Genomic DNA, 15,574 nt, shown 5'->3' on the forward strand with positions numbered 1-15,574 from the left:
TACAGTTAAAAATTCCACAAGCAAAATATATTTGTAGTATCTCATTCATTTTTGTTTTAATCATGGTGTGTTACTGTGTTTAATAAATTTTATTATATGCATACATTTATAAAAAAATTATAAAAGATAAAATTAAAAATAAATTAAGTGTGATTTTAGTTAAAATAATAAAAACAATTGAGTAAAAAATATATTTAAGTTTAAAAGATGTAAATGTTGGTCTCAATAATATCAGTTGAAACTCGATAATAAAATTCATCAATTCAATCAAAATTTTATGGGTAAATTATACAAATGATTAAATCAACTATATCCGTGTTCCTATTTAGGATTTTTAATTTTGTTTCTTTTGGTCACTCGTCGTTAAATTGATAACGGAAATAATGGCATGCCATTTTTTCAATTGATATAATAACACATTTAGTCCTCAACACTTATATATTCTATCAATTTGATTCTATTTGTAAATAATTTAATCAATTTAACCCTTCACATTAATGAATTTTGTCAATTTGATCCTAAAATACTAATTTTAAAAAACTAAAATACTTGTGGACCTATCATTTTTACAAAATTTGAGATGCTAGCAAAAGTCCTCCTTTTAAAGATGTAAGCCCCGAAGTGGGCTGTATAACATAAAAGAACAATATTGATTGAAACCCTGAAAATATTATACCTTCAGCAAAAAGGCGACTGGTTATATCATTTTAAACATTTGGTAAGTAAATACAATTAACTACATTTCTTAATTTCGACCTAATAGTGCAACTATCCAATAAAACATATATGTATGTAGGAGAGAAGTTGTCTTTATTTTAAAATTTGAAAGATTTAGTTAGGAAGTTTGAATATTAAATTGATAGAATTTGTAAATGTGAAGTGTTAAATTTATTAAATTATTCAGAATTAGGATCAAATTGATAAAATTTATGAATGTGAAGATTAAATTTATTAAATTATTTAAAATTAGGATCAAATTAATAAAATATGTAAGTATTGAGGGTTAAATATGCTATTATACCCATTAGAAAAAGGCCAATACAAATGTTAGTGCCTTAAAGTTGAGTGATCAAAACAGAAATGTGGACATAGTTGGGTGACCATTTGTATATTTTACCCAAATCTTATTTCTAACATACTTCACTATTTACTTATATTTTAATTATTATTATTAAGAAAATAAATAAAGAGAAGTTGAATGCTGAAGTGGCAACCATGTGGACGGCTTTAGCCGACAGTGTCGAATTTTAAGCCGAGGGAAACGGTTTCGAAGGTCTGAAGTAAATATCATTGAAATCCAAAACGAAAAGGAAAAGAAAATGGGAGAAAATGAGAGGACGATGAACAACATCAAGGGCAAGGGAGTTGCAGAGCGTTCAAGAGCTAACCACAATTACAGTGGTGAAGACGAAGACGACGACAAGATTACCAGTTTCTCCTTTCCTTCCGTCAAATCCAGTCCTCGCAACGCTTCTTCCAAATACGACTTCGTCAAGGTTCTATCTCTCCAAATCTCATTTATTCTAATTAAGTTTAAACAGTATCTTCCGATTTTCATATGTTTTCTCTTTTATTTCTTTTTGGACTTTTAGGTGAGGGTCTGGTTGGGTGATAACGCCGATCACTATTATGTTTTATCCAGATTTTTGCTCAGCAGAATGTTAACTGTCACAAAGGTCTCAATTCCATTCATTTTTTAAAATAATGATTTTAAAGGATTTTATTGAAATATGCTTGCTTGAATTTCTTTATTTTCTTCGCTTTTTACTATTTATGTGGTTTTTTACTAGATTATGTTTGGTTTGTTTATTTTATATGTGTCGTTATGACATGAGGGTTTCAGATTCCGAATCATGTAGCTATTAAAATCGCTCTTGAGCTCAAGAAGCTGCTTATAGACAACAGCCTTTTGGATGTGTATGATTTCTTTATGTCTCTTTTGATTTATATAACAGTTTTATTTATATATATTAATGATCTATTCGTCATATACTTGTGCAGCTCACAGTCTGATTTGGAAGTTAATCTTTTTAAGGTGTGTTCTTAACATTTTCGAGTTTGTTTTATGGATGAAAAAGTAGAGCGGAGAGCACTTCCAGATTTATTGGAGGTTGTAGCTTTGTGGAGCGTTCTAATCATACACTTTGTGCAGCTAATGGAGCGGCGTGGTTATGGGGAAGAGTATATAAATCGGTACAAGATGATGACCAGGTTAGTTAGCTTTCAAGATGATGCCAAACAATTACATGGTGCCTGATTATGGAATTAAAATTTCATTTTCAACTTCGTTATTGCATGTTTAGTAGCATCAAAGCTAATTATGCCAAAAGAACTGTCCTAACTGTCTGATAATGGTGTTTGCTTCCTTATAAGAGTTTCCCCTTTTGGGTAATTATCTTCAATTTGTTATGCTAGATAATTAGTCGTATTGTGGGTCTAGGTCCAATGCATGTTTTCACCCTATACTTGATGATTATAAAGACACAAGTAATATTGGATTAAGTTTAAGTTGGACTATGCATGGAACAAATTTCCATTGACTCATTACTTGCTCTTGACATAAAATATCAGAGCAAGAATATCTAAGGAACTTCTAAGTGTTCTTTGTTTCTTTCTTTCAGATTTCACCATCAAAGGGTTCCTTTGGTGATTCTTGTTTGTGGAACTGCCTGTGTTGGGAAGTCTACAATAGCCACACAACTTGCACAGAGGCTGAACTTGCCTAATGTCTTACAGGTTTAGCATTCTGTTTCTTCTATTGAAATTTTAATATTTTCTTCACATTTCCTTGTTGGTTAAATCTGTTTATTATGTTTATTATTTTATTTTATGTATTTACATTTCTTTTTTGACTTGTTACAGACAGATATGGTTTATGAATTGCTGCGCACAGCAACGGAGTACGTCTAGAATCTATTTATTTTCTTCTCTTCTTATATTATACAGCTTTCTGTTCCAATTTAGAAGTTTTCTGACTATTTCAAACCTGTGCAACAAATTAAATAAAATGATGGTTATCAAGTAAGACATTTTATGGTTTCAATCAAAGGAAGACATTTTCCATAACCTGTAATAGTTTGTTCTAGTTATACATGATAGGAATTAGGCTTTTCATTTAGAATGTGTCTTTTTGGTTTTCCACTGAAGTGTCACCACAGCTATCTATTGATTACAAGATAAGAAGTTTATTTTGCTAATCACTTGCTTTTTCAGGTAAAGGTAGATGTAAAGGCACTACCTTAAATTGAATAATGCATTTGATTTAGATGTTTATTGTTATTGTTTTCTTGATTTTTAGTATCGCTCACAATCCATGTGTCTTAGAAAAAGTAGATTGTACTTAATAGAAAGCTCATCTGTGAAGTTGGTTTGCATGACGTCCGTTACTTTTAACAGATTGTAAAAAATCCTTACTTATCTTATTTGTTTCAGTGCACCATTGGCATCTACTCCTGTATGGGAAAGGGATTTCAGTTCCTCCGAGGAGTTGGTTACAGAATTTTGTCGAGAATGCAGGATAGTTCTTAAAGGTAGTTTCTAAAATATCCAGTTAGCTATGATGAAATTTTGTTCTTTCCTTATAAATGTAAAAGCAGGAATTGCCTAGAGACATATAGGACCCAAATAGCTTGTTATATGTTTTATTTGTATTTTTTTGTAAAGGTATATTCACTATTGGTTTTGTTTTGTGCTGTTTATTTCCTAGGGTTGAATGGGGATCTAAAAAAGGCAATGAAAGATGGAAAACCAATTATAATCGAGGTGTGGCTTTTTTGATTGCTGATTACTTTCTTTTTGCCAACATCCTACTCATTCTCCATCCCTGTGACTTTGTGCATATGCTTCTTTCTTTCTTTTATCTTTTGTGGTTAATGCTGATGTCATTTCACCTTAATGTGCTCAAGAATTAACACTTTGATATGTTCATGCCTATAGAGTACACAATGTTTTGATTTTTTGTGGTTCATATTAATTATTTCTTTGCATTGATTCATCTACTTTAATAAGATATTTTGGTGCTATCTTGAAAATAAAACCAAACAGTTCCATAAAAATACATTATCTGGGAAGTATATCTTTGGTATTGTAGCAATTGGGCATGAAAGGGTGTCGCACAGCTTGCACATTCAAATAAGCGCAGAGTCTAGCTGGCCATGAGCTGCTTTCCATGAATGAATAGATTTTATGCATCAACATACATTATTTGTTGTTTCTATTGTATTTTCAGGGCTCGAATCTGAACTTCCATACTGAGATTTCTATTGATCTTCATGGTTATTCTTGTCTGTGATTTGATGAATGTAATAGTTAACATAACTTGATCTAGCCATAGTGGCCTTTAGTGGAGCATGGCTATGTGTTTGAACAAAAATTCATATCACAATGTGATATGTTATAGCCTATAGGGATGAGGTTTGAACTTTGATCTTCTACCATATTGCCCTGCAGATAGGTGTTATTTCTGGAATTTGTGTACTACCTTTATATCTGTTCATTTTTTGGGCTGCGAGCTTTGATGAAATGTTATAATCTGCTTAAGTATTGTAATTTTCTTCTGTACCTGCTCATTGCATGAGATTGGGAAGTATTGGCATGCCACGTCAATGTGTGGCACATTGAAGTTGGTGGGTTTTCCTTGTTTTTGTGACAATAACAGGGAATACATTTGGACCCAAGCATTTATTTAATGGATGATGAACATAAAGCTACAACCTCTGTGGCTGAAGGGCATCAACCAAACCCACTGTCTGTTGCATCAAATTCTGCAGTGCAAGTGGAAAATAATTGCACAAGTACATCTGGAAGTAATGTGGTAAATAGCCAAAACCATCTTGTGCATGGTGTGTCTGCTGATCAGGTGAACAAAGTCTCTGAATCTCTGGAGTCCATTACTCTAGCAACTGCATCTGAGAATAAAGGTAGATTTCTGCTCTCAACTCTTTATTTGGTATGGCACCTAGCTTTGTTTCCTGTACATGTTCAGTATTAGAGTCTAAGTAAGTGCAATATGACAGTTTATTAACCGTTTTTTTTGGTTTATGCAGGTGAAACTGTTAAGGCAGCAGAAGTAAATGGAAGTACCTCTAGAAAAGAGAAACCTGGTCCTAAACCAATAATTATACCCATAGTTCTGAAGATGGCTGAATTTGATCATAAGGTGTAGTTGCTTTCTCTATTCACTTTTGTATATCCAGATTTTACGGTAAACTACATGAGAAGCTTGTCGGTGAGTGTAAATTTGTTTTAGTTAATAATGAGGTGCACACTGCTAAACTTAGCATATTGAGGAAATGCTAGTTCTAATTCACCTTTGGTAAAGCTGCAAATACTGGTGCTGTGTTGATTTCCATTTATAGAACTCTCTTTTGACAGAAGCTGTACCATCAGAAACCTGTGTTTGTATGGGGAGAAAAGTCCACCTAAGGATTTTGAACTCTCTACAATGTGGATGGTTCCTTTAGTGGAGCATGGAGCTTATTTTCCACTATTCTGTGTGTCATGTCATTTGTTGGATGGGCTATTCTAAATGTAAATTTATGACAGTTGGGTTCTTTTGATGGTTATATCCTTGCATAGCAATGATGCTGCTGCATTTTGTTCTTGATGTTGAAAAGATGATGTAATCGGGTTCATGTAAAGTTATTCTTGATGGTATGAAGGTGGCTTTCTTTAATTATGAATGTATTTCAACTGTTCCCTTGTAATGTCTCTCTTCTCAATTTCACATGATTTTCTAAATTCTAACCAGTTTCTACTATATGCAGGCATTACTAGAGGAGCGGATCACTACTCGGACATTAAGTGGTAAATGTGTAGTCCAGGTATAATAACGGTTCTGGGTTCTCATTCCATTATAAACTTTTGCTAAACCTGAAGGTGAAGTAGCTATCATCATGGCAGAAAAATACTACCATTTGACAGAAAGCTTTGTGGGGTCATTGGATGGTATTTTATGAATCTTTAACCTGATGATTAGGACTGTTAGGTTGATTTGAAGTTTCTTCTCAATCTTAAATGTTAATATTTTCCCTCTAGCAAAGGGCTATGATTAAGGACTGAGTTCTACAGTATGATTCTGTAAATATAGAGTAGCTGTTAGCTTTATTTGGTGTTTGGAAACTTGATTCTTGGAAATTTCAAAAAGTTATATTCCTGTATGTTGTTCCCTTTAATATGGATTCTTTGCTAGTTTTCTGTTAATGGTAGTTTTGTTAAAGCTTTACCTTTAGCTTGCCTAGAACCTTGTGTCATCTCAAGTACAGTCATAAGTTGCCTTCTATCAATAGTGGAAGTTTTTCACTCTTATTTGAGTTTGAAAACAATTACTTGAATTTTAGCACATGGTAAATTTGTCCAGAGTTCTGATAAGCTGGAGAGGATACCTTTGTCAAGTAGGACAGTCTAACAAGGTACGCTAAGGTGTGAAATGATGCCTTCCAACCATGTCCATGTGTGCAAAAATTTTGCATCATTGTTTCTGCTAAAAAAGGGCATGCTGATACCTTGATTTTTCTTTTGCTCTATGTCAAATCTCTTTCTTCTTCAGTGTTGTTTTCATTGTTTATTCCTTTTGTAAACTATTTACTCAATTGACTTTTCTATTCCACTGTGATGAAGTTATAATAAAAACTTTCAGTTTTGTTATTCTTTTATTACAGGATACAGATAAGCTAATAACCAACTTAAAGACTATTCAAAACTATCTTTGCTCTTTCGAGTCACAGGTATGCCATTTCATGCCAGTTTCTATTGATTTTTGGCTGAAATATTTGTTCCTTTTCTCTTGTGTTTTTCAGTGCTATTTTCTATGCTTAATATGTAACATGTCTGTATGCAATAAAATGTCACATTAAGGTATCTTAGATTTAATATAAAATCAGATTGCTGGTAAAGAAAGTGGGCCATGTGTAAGGTGTCCCTCTTGATTGTCCTATCTAACACTCTCCAAGATGATTTCATGAGTTTGCTTTTGTTGGAATTACCATCTGATGTTTTGTGCTTATGCTTTGGAGTTCCTGGATAGTTGGATTGCCCTATCATTTTAGGTATTTTAAAGTTTTAGTATGGTAGAAGAGTGCAGTAATGAGCTACCTTACTTTTATAAGGAAGCAAATCAACAGGCATTTACACCCCGGCTTGTCATAATTTTAAAGGCTTATTTTGACTCAATTCTCCAGTTGTTTGAAAATTTAAGTGTTATTAACTTTATGTTGTTTTTCATCCATCTTTGTTCCTTGGAACAGGGTTTAACAGTTGTCAATGTAGCGGCGACCACATTTCCACAGACATTAGATTGGCTGCATGGATATCTTCTTCAGGTACACATGTTATTTCATGTTAATTGTAAAAGCCAGAAATGCTACGCCATCTGGCAGCAGCTTCAACCTGGTGAAATGGATGATTTTCTGAGTTGTAGCCAAACATAGTATGATGTACTTTAGTTATGTTTTCCCTTGGCTCTGAATTCAAAGGTTCTTGTAGTTGGAAAATGAGACAATTGTGAAACTTGATTCTCCGTTCAGCTAAGAACATAGATTAGTAACTTGTTTTTATCCATTTATGTTGACAGTGAAATTATTGTCCAATAAGGTTGTATATATCAAGTTCTGCACCAGGTTTTGTCATGTTAAAAACACAGCCCAGCTATTGAGGATACATAGCAAGAGATTTTGTTACCATGAAGAAGGCAGTATATAGCAATTGTCATTCTCTTAAGTTCGTGGCAATGTAAAACAACCATGCAAAATGAGAGGCTATAAAGTGTCCTTATCATCCATAAACTTCACAGTCAAGTTTTTTAATAAGTTAGGTGTCCAAAGAAGGAAGCAGTTGATATTAAGTCTTGGCAAAAATATTTTATGATGTAGTTTACCGTGGTCCACACCTCGAGGTGACCCCTTTAATCTGTATTTCATGTGTATCTATCTTCCAAACTTGCACATCATTAACAAACATCTACTTACATTGCTTGTCCATACAGTACAATGTTGCATAATATCAGCATTAGGTGCCTTCCCTATATTTCTTGATCAATATAAACTGATGTGTACCCTCTTCTTAATAATGGCTTTTCTAGTGCATTGAGCAAGGCATTTCCTCGGAGTCCAATGAAAACAGTAGGCAACCAGCCGAAAAATAGGCTATGAGCTGTCGTTAGCTTGGGCAGTAGGAGGTAAGAATGTCACCCTCAATATTTTTGATATTTGTGCACCATAGATCTAAAACAGGGCACGTTTCAGTGTATGTAGGTATATATGTAGAATTGGGGGTGTGGGGGGAAGAACTAGAATATAGAGTACAATTTGATGCTGAGAAAGAAAGAAAAAAAAAATCAAGAGTAAGAAGATAGAGAATCCAAGTATGATTAAAACTGATTTTATTTGCATTGTTTGCTTTGATGTAATTGTATATGTCATGGTCTAGGCTTAAATCTGGTGCCTTATGTTTGAATGATGACGTGCTTCTTATTTGTTCTGTCAGAGCTGGGATGGGATATATTATGGATGCTGAGAGCAACACCAGGATTAAGCTGCTGAAGTTTATGGGATTGAATTTTAGAAATCAAATTAAAGCAAAGATGGTTGCATGTAGAGTATCAGGCGAACCAAGTTATCATTGATCACATCTGCCTTTTCTGGCAAAGCCTGGATTTTACCCTTTGTTTAGAAACAATCGTATCCTAGTTGTATTTACTGAAAGAAATCAAAAACCATTTCAAGTTGATTATGATGTGCTTAAATCATTGTATTTGATCATACACTGTGTTTTTTATCCGTTGTTTTCCCTTTACCCATTCAACACAAAAGTCTATATCAGCCGTTGATTGATTTCTCGAAAGTATTACTTAAGAATTGGAACATGTTTTTTCTTGCATTTTGATGTACCAATAAATGAGGTTGCTATTATTGTAACATCCTATTCATCTTCATTCTCAAAGTATACTGCCATTCAACAAATATAATCACTCTTTCTCCTCATATCTTTGCCAACAATCTGATCATAAAATTTAATTATTGTGTATGTTTATTTAAAAATTATACACAATTGAAACAAATAATTGCAATTTTAATATATTAAAAGAAGAGTATATAAATATTATCATCTCTACTTCATCATATGCACTACCATCACATGTTATCTTCAAGTTATCATCTCATTTAAATCTGCTATTTTTATGAATTTTGCATATAATTTATTATGTGTTTTGTTACTCCCTAAAACCACTATGGTATATAAGTGGTGCTAGTGGGTTTTCTTGGTAAATAAAATGTGATATATCGGTGATAGTAGAGAAAGATATTAGATATTGAAGAAAGCTGAAACAAGTGAAATATTATGAAATATTAATTTGAGGTATAAACCAAATTGTAAAGTTATGAAAAGTAGAGAAGTCAAATTATAAAATTTAAAAGATGTTAGATTAAATTGAATTGGTGGAAAAAGTGGAAGGATTGGAGTTAAATTTTACAAAAGAAAGTGAGGACAAAATGATCATGATCTAAATAAAGATATTTTGGTAAATTTATCAAAATATTTTTGAACATGTGTATTGAATTTACTTGATGAAGTGAGAACTAATGTGTGCATTATTATATATTTATTATATTTATCAAATTATGGAATTTTGACATGATTTGGGTCATTGGAACTTGATGAAAATAGAGTTGGATTGAAATTATTATATTTAAGATATTATTATTCAAGCAATATTAAAAGAAGTGTTGAAGAAGAAAGAAGAAAGAAAAGTTTGGCTTTTATTCAATTGATCTTCCTTCATCAATTTTTACGTTCTTTACTCAAAACCTTTAATTTCTAAGTGAATTTTCAAGTGAAATTAAGTCTCCAACAATATCAAAACCTTAGATTTCGCAATGAAATTCATGAGTTCATGGGTTGAAGTGTGAGAAATCGATATGTCAAGGTAAGAATTCAAGTGTTCTTTTCAGGATTTTGCATTTAGTTGAAATAGGATCAAAAGATAATAAATTTTTTATTTAGAAGCCCAAATTCGCTGGCCCAGTAAAAATAAAAACAATGGCCCAAAACAAAAATTAAAAACCTAGCCCAACTAAACCCAAAACCAACAGCAAAAAGATAGCAGAAAAAGAAAAGAGAACCCTAGGTGCCCTTAGGCCTGCCATTGCCACTGTCTCTGTTCGTCGCCGCCGAACGCCTCCTCCACGCGTGTCTGACACCTGCAAGAGACCACCAAACAAGGCAACAACAGTAATAAATGGCAAAAGACAAGGATTGGAAACAGAACGGTTTTTGTAATTTGGCTATAAAAAAGCCACAATATCTCTTTGTACTTTTTTACGAACACCCATCGATAAATCGAAAATCAGAAACTGAAGTTCCAAAAGGTTGTTCTTCTTTTAAAAAAAACTGTTCTCTTCGTTCTCTTTTCCATAGTTTTTGTTTTTTTTTTCTTTTCTTTTATTTCAAATATATTTAAAAGTAATTAAAAAACAAAAAAAAGAAAAAAAAGAAGGTTACCTGAATCGGCCCCTAGGCCCGCCGTCGATGGTGATTCACCGTCGCCGGATGTGGCTTCAAGGAGGGGCCGAAGTTCTTCTCTTTCCCCTCGTCTCTTCGTTCCATGGCCTCGTCCCATGAGCGCGTTTCAAGGCGCCGATAGAAGCCCTCTTCGCACAGCTCCGATCACCGGACAACGGAGGCATAGCGGCGGCGGGGTTTCAATCTTGGAACCCTAGCAGAGGAGGGGGGCTTCCTTTATTTTTTCTTTTTTTCTTGCGTTCTGTAAAGAATGAAGCAGCAGAAAAATAAAGCAATTTTTTTAGTTTTTATTTTGATTGTGATACGGCGCCGTTTAAAGGGGGGAGATTTGCGCATGCTTTGCCCTAAATGGGTAATTTATGCATTTAGTCCCTCCGTTTTGCGCTGAAGCGCAATCCAACTTTCTATTTCTTTTAGATTTGGGCTGTGAATTTTGTTTTTTGTTTCAATCAGGTCCTTTGACCGTGTACAGGCCTTTGCGCTGAAACGCTGCGTCTTGGACTGGGGAATATTTCCCTGAGGGTCCTTCGAGCCTTGAGCGCGCTTCATTTCAGCCCCTGCCCCTTTTGTTTGCGAATTTGGTCCCAAATTATTGGCCTGATTCCAATTCGATCCTCGGCCTTTTTAACTTCAAGTTTTTTTTTATTTTTATTTTATATAAATATACATATTTAAAAACCAGTTTTATTTAATATTTTACTTAATGTTATATATGTATTTTTTTAAAAAAAATTTCAGATTTTGTCATATATATGTACATGCATGCTTCTTAATACGTACATATTTTTACAATCAATATATATACATACTTATATTTTTTATATATGCTACAATCTATATGGTCTTTTTATTTTCATATATACATGTATATACACATTTTTTTATAATATACATACGCACATATTTTATGTTATAGATTTATACGTACACGTGTTTTATATTTTAAAACTCCTACATATGTATAAACATATATTCCTCTTTTGTGTATACTTTATAATCTAAAAAAATAAGTATACCTATATACATTTTAAATGTACATATGAACATACTTACATTTTATTTTATAATACTTACAGATTTTTTATTTAATATATATATATATTTATATACATTTTATACTCTATAATTTATATGCATTTCTTATTTTCATAACTTAAAATTATACATGCATACATATTTTTTACATAATTGTATTTATTTCATTTATTATCATTGTTATTTGGTGTTTATTTATTTATTTATTCATGTACACTTTTACTTTTCTAAAATGTTAGTTCTATTTATTTATTCGCTTTGCGTTGTTTATGTAATCGCTTCGTCATTTCATTTTGCCTATTGTATTGTTGTTACTCACATTACTTTGCTTACCTTGTCGTATTCGTTATTGTTTTGTCATGCATTAACACCAAACATCAAAAGGAAAGTTTTTTCTAAATAAGGCAATATTTCGCGTTTGGAAAATCGAGGAAACGTGCCCTAACGTGTTGGGTTTCGACTTTCGTTTGACCAAATAGCCAAATATTCTTTTAAACTTTTAAAATAAGGCAATACTTGGCGTTTGGAAAATCGAGAAACGTGCCCTAACGCTACTGGTTTCGATTTCTCGTTCGACTAAATAGCCAAATATCCTCTTAAAACTTCAAAGTATGGTTTCATTAAACTATAAGGTGATCTTGGTTTCGATGGTTTAGAGTATCGTGTCCTAACGTGCTGGATGTGATATTCCTTCGGAACAAGAGAATCTTATATTTCAATTCACGTTATCAGAGTTTCTTTTAAGGACCGTATCTTTAAAACTCTTCAAATTTTCGATTTTTGACACTAGGACACTAAGTAATCAATTAGGTACCAATTTTGGGTGTATCGAGGGTGCTAATCCTTCCTCGTTTGTAACCGACTCCCGAACCCATCTTTCTGAATTTCGTAGACCAAAATCGTTGTTTTAATAAAAATTAAATCGTTTATTAAAAACAATCACTTTTCGAGGTGACCCGATCACACCTTATCGAAAAAAGATTGGTGGCGACTCCCGTTTTCGTTTTCGTTTTCAAAATCCAAGTCGACCCCGTTTTTATCAAAAAAAATGGTGTCAACAGCTTGGCGACTCCACTGGGGATAAATAAGAGAGTCAAGCCTTAAATTGATTAATTTTTATCTTTTTTGTCAAAAATTGAAATTTTGATTTTTGATATATGATCTTTTCATTACATTTCATCTGTTTTTGAGTTTGAGCTCTTATCATGTCTGATATTTTACATTTTTTTATATCTTTACATTGCATTTGCATGACCGTTGGTCACACCTCTTAAGTGGGAGTGAGAAACTACACTTCGTGAGGTTTTCACCTCCGCATGGGATAGTGGATCACTTTCGGGATACATCCGTACCTATGTCTTCGTGAGATTTTCATCTCCGCATGGCCATAGGGAAATGTATTCCCCTGAACCGAACTCGGTCCGTATGAGCCTATAATGGGCGAGGATCGAGGAATCTGCTGGTTCGGGTACCCTTGCTTTAGAACCAAACCGCATATAGAATACCTTAGGAGCCCACCTTAGGTAGAGCCACTTCAAACCCCTAGTGGTCACCCGAATAGGTGTTCTATTTATTCTTTCTTGCTTTTGCTTTGTACTAACCTGTTTCGTTTTGTTTTGGTTATGATTGCATTGCATTTTCATCTTAAAAAAAGAGGTGTTGATTCACGTTCAGTTACTAAATAGAGAGCTTTTCATAAGAAAATGGGTTTCTTGATAAAGTGGATGATAATACGGTTGTCAAAATATGGTCCAAGAAAACATGATAAGAGGAGGATGATAGTTTAATGGAGGACTATACAACCATTGCTCCGTTGCCCGAGAATTCAAGGTGACAAAGATTATTCGAGAGCCGCTGAACTTTCGTAAAGAGAAGCAAACGAGTATCACGAGGATGAGTGAGTAACGAGTCGCGGCTTGGATGAAGAAAAAAGAGATAGAAGAGGATCGAATGCCCCCGCCTATGACGGCAAAACCGTATATATATCCGCTTTATGTAAAGAGATTTGTTTTCTAGTCAAGTTCTTCTAATAGAATTGAACCAAGAATCAACGTCTCTTTTTGCATTCATTTCATGCATTTGCATTACATTGCATCATATGCATTAGATTTTCACGAAGTGACCCTAATTAGGTAAAATTATTTCAGTTACCCTGGAAACCAACAAGAATCCGCCAACCACATATTGTTACGGTACCCGCCGCCAAACAAAAGCAATGGATCAGAGGTTAGAAAGGCTGGAACAAATGCAAAAAGAAATGCAAGATAAGATGCAAGAACAATTGGATAAAATTCAACAAGACGCGCTGGAATCCCAAAGAATTATGAACCAACTAGCACAATTATTGGCTGATAAAGGAAAGAGCCCTGCAATTAATTCGAGAATTGATCAGGACGACCCTGTTTATCCTCCAGGTTTTACCCCGACAAGCACTCAGGCACAGCTAGATATGTGCCCCCAAAGAGCACCTGTCACTATTGGACCTCGATATCGGGTTGGCGCCTCGGTACCAATGCACTTTCAAGTAGGCTCGGGTTCTAATCCCGGGGATAACCCTACCAACCCTGTGGTCCCTGATCTCAATGACATGGCAGAAATGGAAAAAGTAAGAATAGACCTGCCAAAACAACTCGAGGACCGGTGTAGATGGCTAGAGGAGAAATTTAGAGCCATGGAGAACACCGACTACCAATGCGGAGTTGATGCCAAGGATTTGAGCTTGGTCCCTGGTTTAGTGCTTCCACCTAAGTTCAAGATGCCGGAGTTCGAAAAATATAACGGGACTAGTTGTCCTGAAGCTCATATAACTATGTTCTGTCGAAGGATGACGGGATACATCAACAATGATCAACTGTTGATCCACTGCATCCAAGACAGTCTGATCGATATGGCTGCCAAATGGTACAACCAACTGAGCCGTGCCAACATCCATTCATGGAATGACTTACACGAACTTTCATGAAGCAATACAACCATGTAACAGACATGACGCCTGATAGAATCACACTGCAGAACATGGAAAAGAAGCAAAGTGAGAGCTTTAGGCAATACGCCCAGAGGTGGAGAGAAGTGGCAACGCAAGTCCAACCTCCACTCCTAGAGAAAGAGACAACCATGCTTTTCATTAATACTTTGAAGGTTCCATTTATTAACCACATGATTGGAAGTGCTACTATGAGCTTCTCAGACATGGTAATGTCTGGCGAGATGATTGAAAACGCCATAAGAAGCGGGAAGATAGATGCGGGAGAAAGTGCCAAAAGATCAACCCCAAAGCACAAAGAAAATGAAGTGAGCAACCTGAGCTTGTATAATAAAGGGTATTCAAAGGCGGTCACTGTAGGTCGGCCAAGGACAGTAACAGCTAGCTATCAAGACCCCTCAAAGCAAGAATCCAACTCGAGGCCAAGCACAGAAAAACTCCAGTTCACACCTATCCCGGTGACATATAAGGAGTTGTATCAGAAATTGTTTGATGCCCATGTAGTAGCTCCATTCTACTCCAAACCCATGCAACCTCCATACCCCAAATGGTACGACACGAACGCTAAATGCGAGTATCACGCAGGAACTACGGGGCACTCGATCGAAAACTGCACTACATTTAAAAAGTTAGTTGAAAGGTTCATTAATATGGGGATCGTGAAGTTCGATGATCCATCGGGACCTAATGTAACAGGAAATCCGTTACCCAGTCATCCAGACCCAGAAGTAAACGCGATAGCCGAGGGTGGAGGAAAGAGGACCAAAACCAATGTTGCAGAAGTAAAAACCCCACTGAAATGGGTTTTGAAACAAATGATAGACGTGGGATTAACCATTCAGAATTTGGAGAAAAGACCAAAAGGGGTGAGGAGCTACTGTGAGTTCCACGCTAAAGAAGGCCATGAAATCGAAGAGTGCGCCGAATTCAAAGCCTTGCTGTAAAGTCTAATGGATAATAAAGAGTTGGAATTCTTTGAAGAAAACAAAGACCCGGAAGGACTGTAGGGAAATTCAAACACTAACGAGGGAGCTGGAG

General features: G+C 34.7%; 1 protein-coding gene and 1 long non-coding RNA gene across 4 annotated transcripts; one reads left to right on the forward strand and one right to left on the reverse strand.

The window, feature by feature from the left end:
• Window positions 1-1,236: 1,236 nt before the first annotated feature.
• LOC105788594 (uncharacterized) lies at window positions 1,237-8,838 on the forward strand. 3 transcript variants are annotated; one of them, XM_012615547.2, is made up of 16 exons: window positions 1,240-1,496; window positions 1,593-1,676; window positions 1,844-1,917; window positions 2,002-2,035; window positions 2,153-2,211; window positions 2,622-2,736; window positions 2,863-2,900; window positions 3,433-3,530; window positions 3,707-3,762; window positions 4,658-4,919; window positions 5,046-5,158; window positions 5,766-5,822; window positions 6,660-6,725; window positions 7,245-7,319; window positions 8,078-8,173; window positions 8,482-8,838. In XM_012615547.2, exons 1-15 carry the CDS (start codon window positions 1,320-1,322, stop codon window positions 8,138-8,140), a joined length of 1,371 nt encoding a protein of 456 aa, XP_012471001.1. In that variant the 5' UTR covers window positions 1,240-1,319; the 3' UTR covers window positions 8,141-8,173; window positions 8,482-8,838. The 3 variants fall into 3 exon arrangements, 1 of the variants encoding a protein (XP_012471001.1); XR_001132090.2 differs by lacking the exons at window positions 8,078-8,173; window positions 8,482-8,838 and adding an exon at window positions 6,359-6,410 and having other exon boundaries at window positions 1,237-1,496; window positions 7,245-7,292; XR_008193644.1 differs by lacking the exons at window positions 8,078-8,173; window positions 8,482-8,838 and having other exon boundaries at window positions 1,238-1,496; window positions 5,766-5,946; window positions 7,245-7,301.
• Window positions 8,839-9,967: 1,129 nt separating this feature from the next.
• LOC128038735 (uncharacterized) lies at window positions 9,968-10,784 on the reverse strand. The gene is made up of 2 exons (XR_008193645.1): window positions 10,498-10,784; window positions 9,968-10,196 (listed from the first exon to the last, which is right to left on the reverse strand). It is a non-coding gene; the product is annotated as an uncharacterized LOC128038735 (long non-coding RNA).
• Between the last annotated feature and the right edge of the window lie 4,790 nt (window positions 10,785-15,574).

Source organism: Gossypium raimondii, chromosome 2, assembly GCF_025698545.1.
Source record: "Gossypium raimondii isolate GPD5lz chromosome 2, ASM2569854v1, whole genome shotgun sequence".
NCBI classification, from domain to species: Eukaryota; Viridiplantae; Streptophyta; class Magnoliopsida; order Malvales; family Malvaceae; genus Gossypium; species Gossypium raimondii.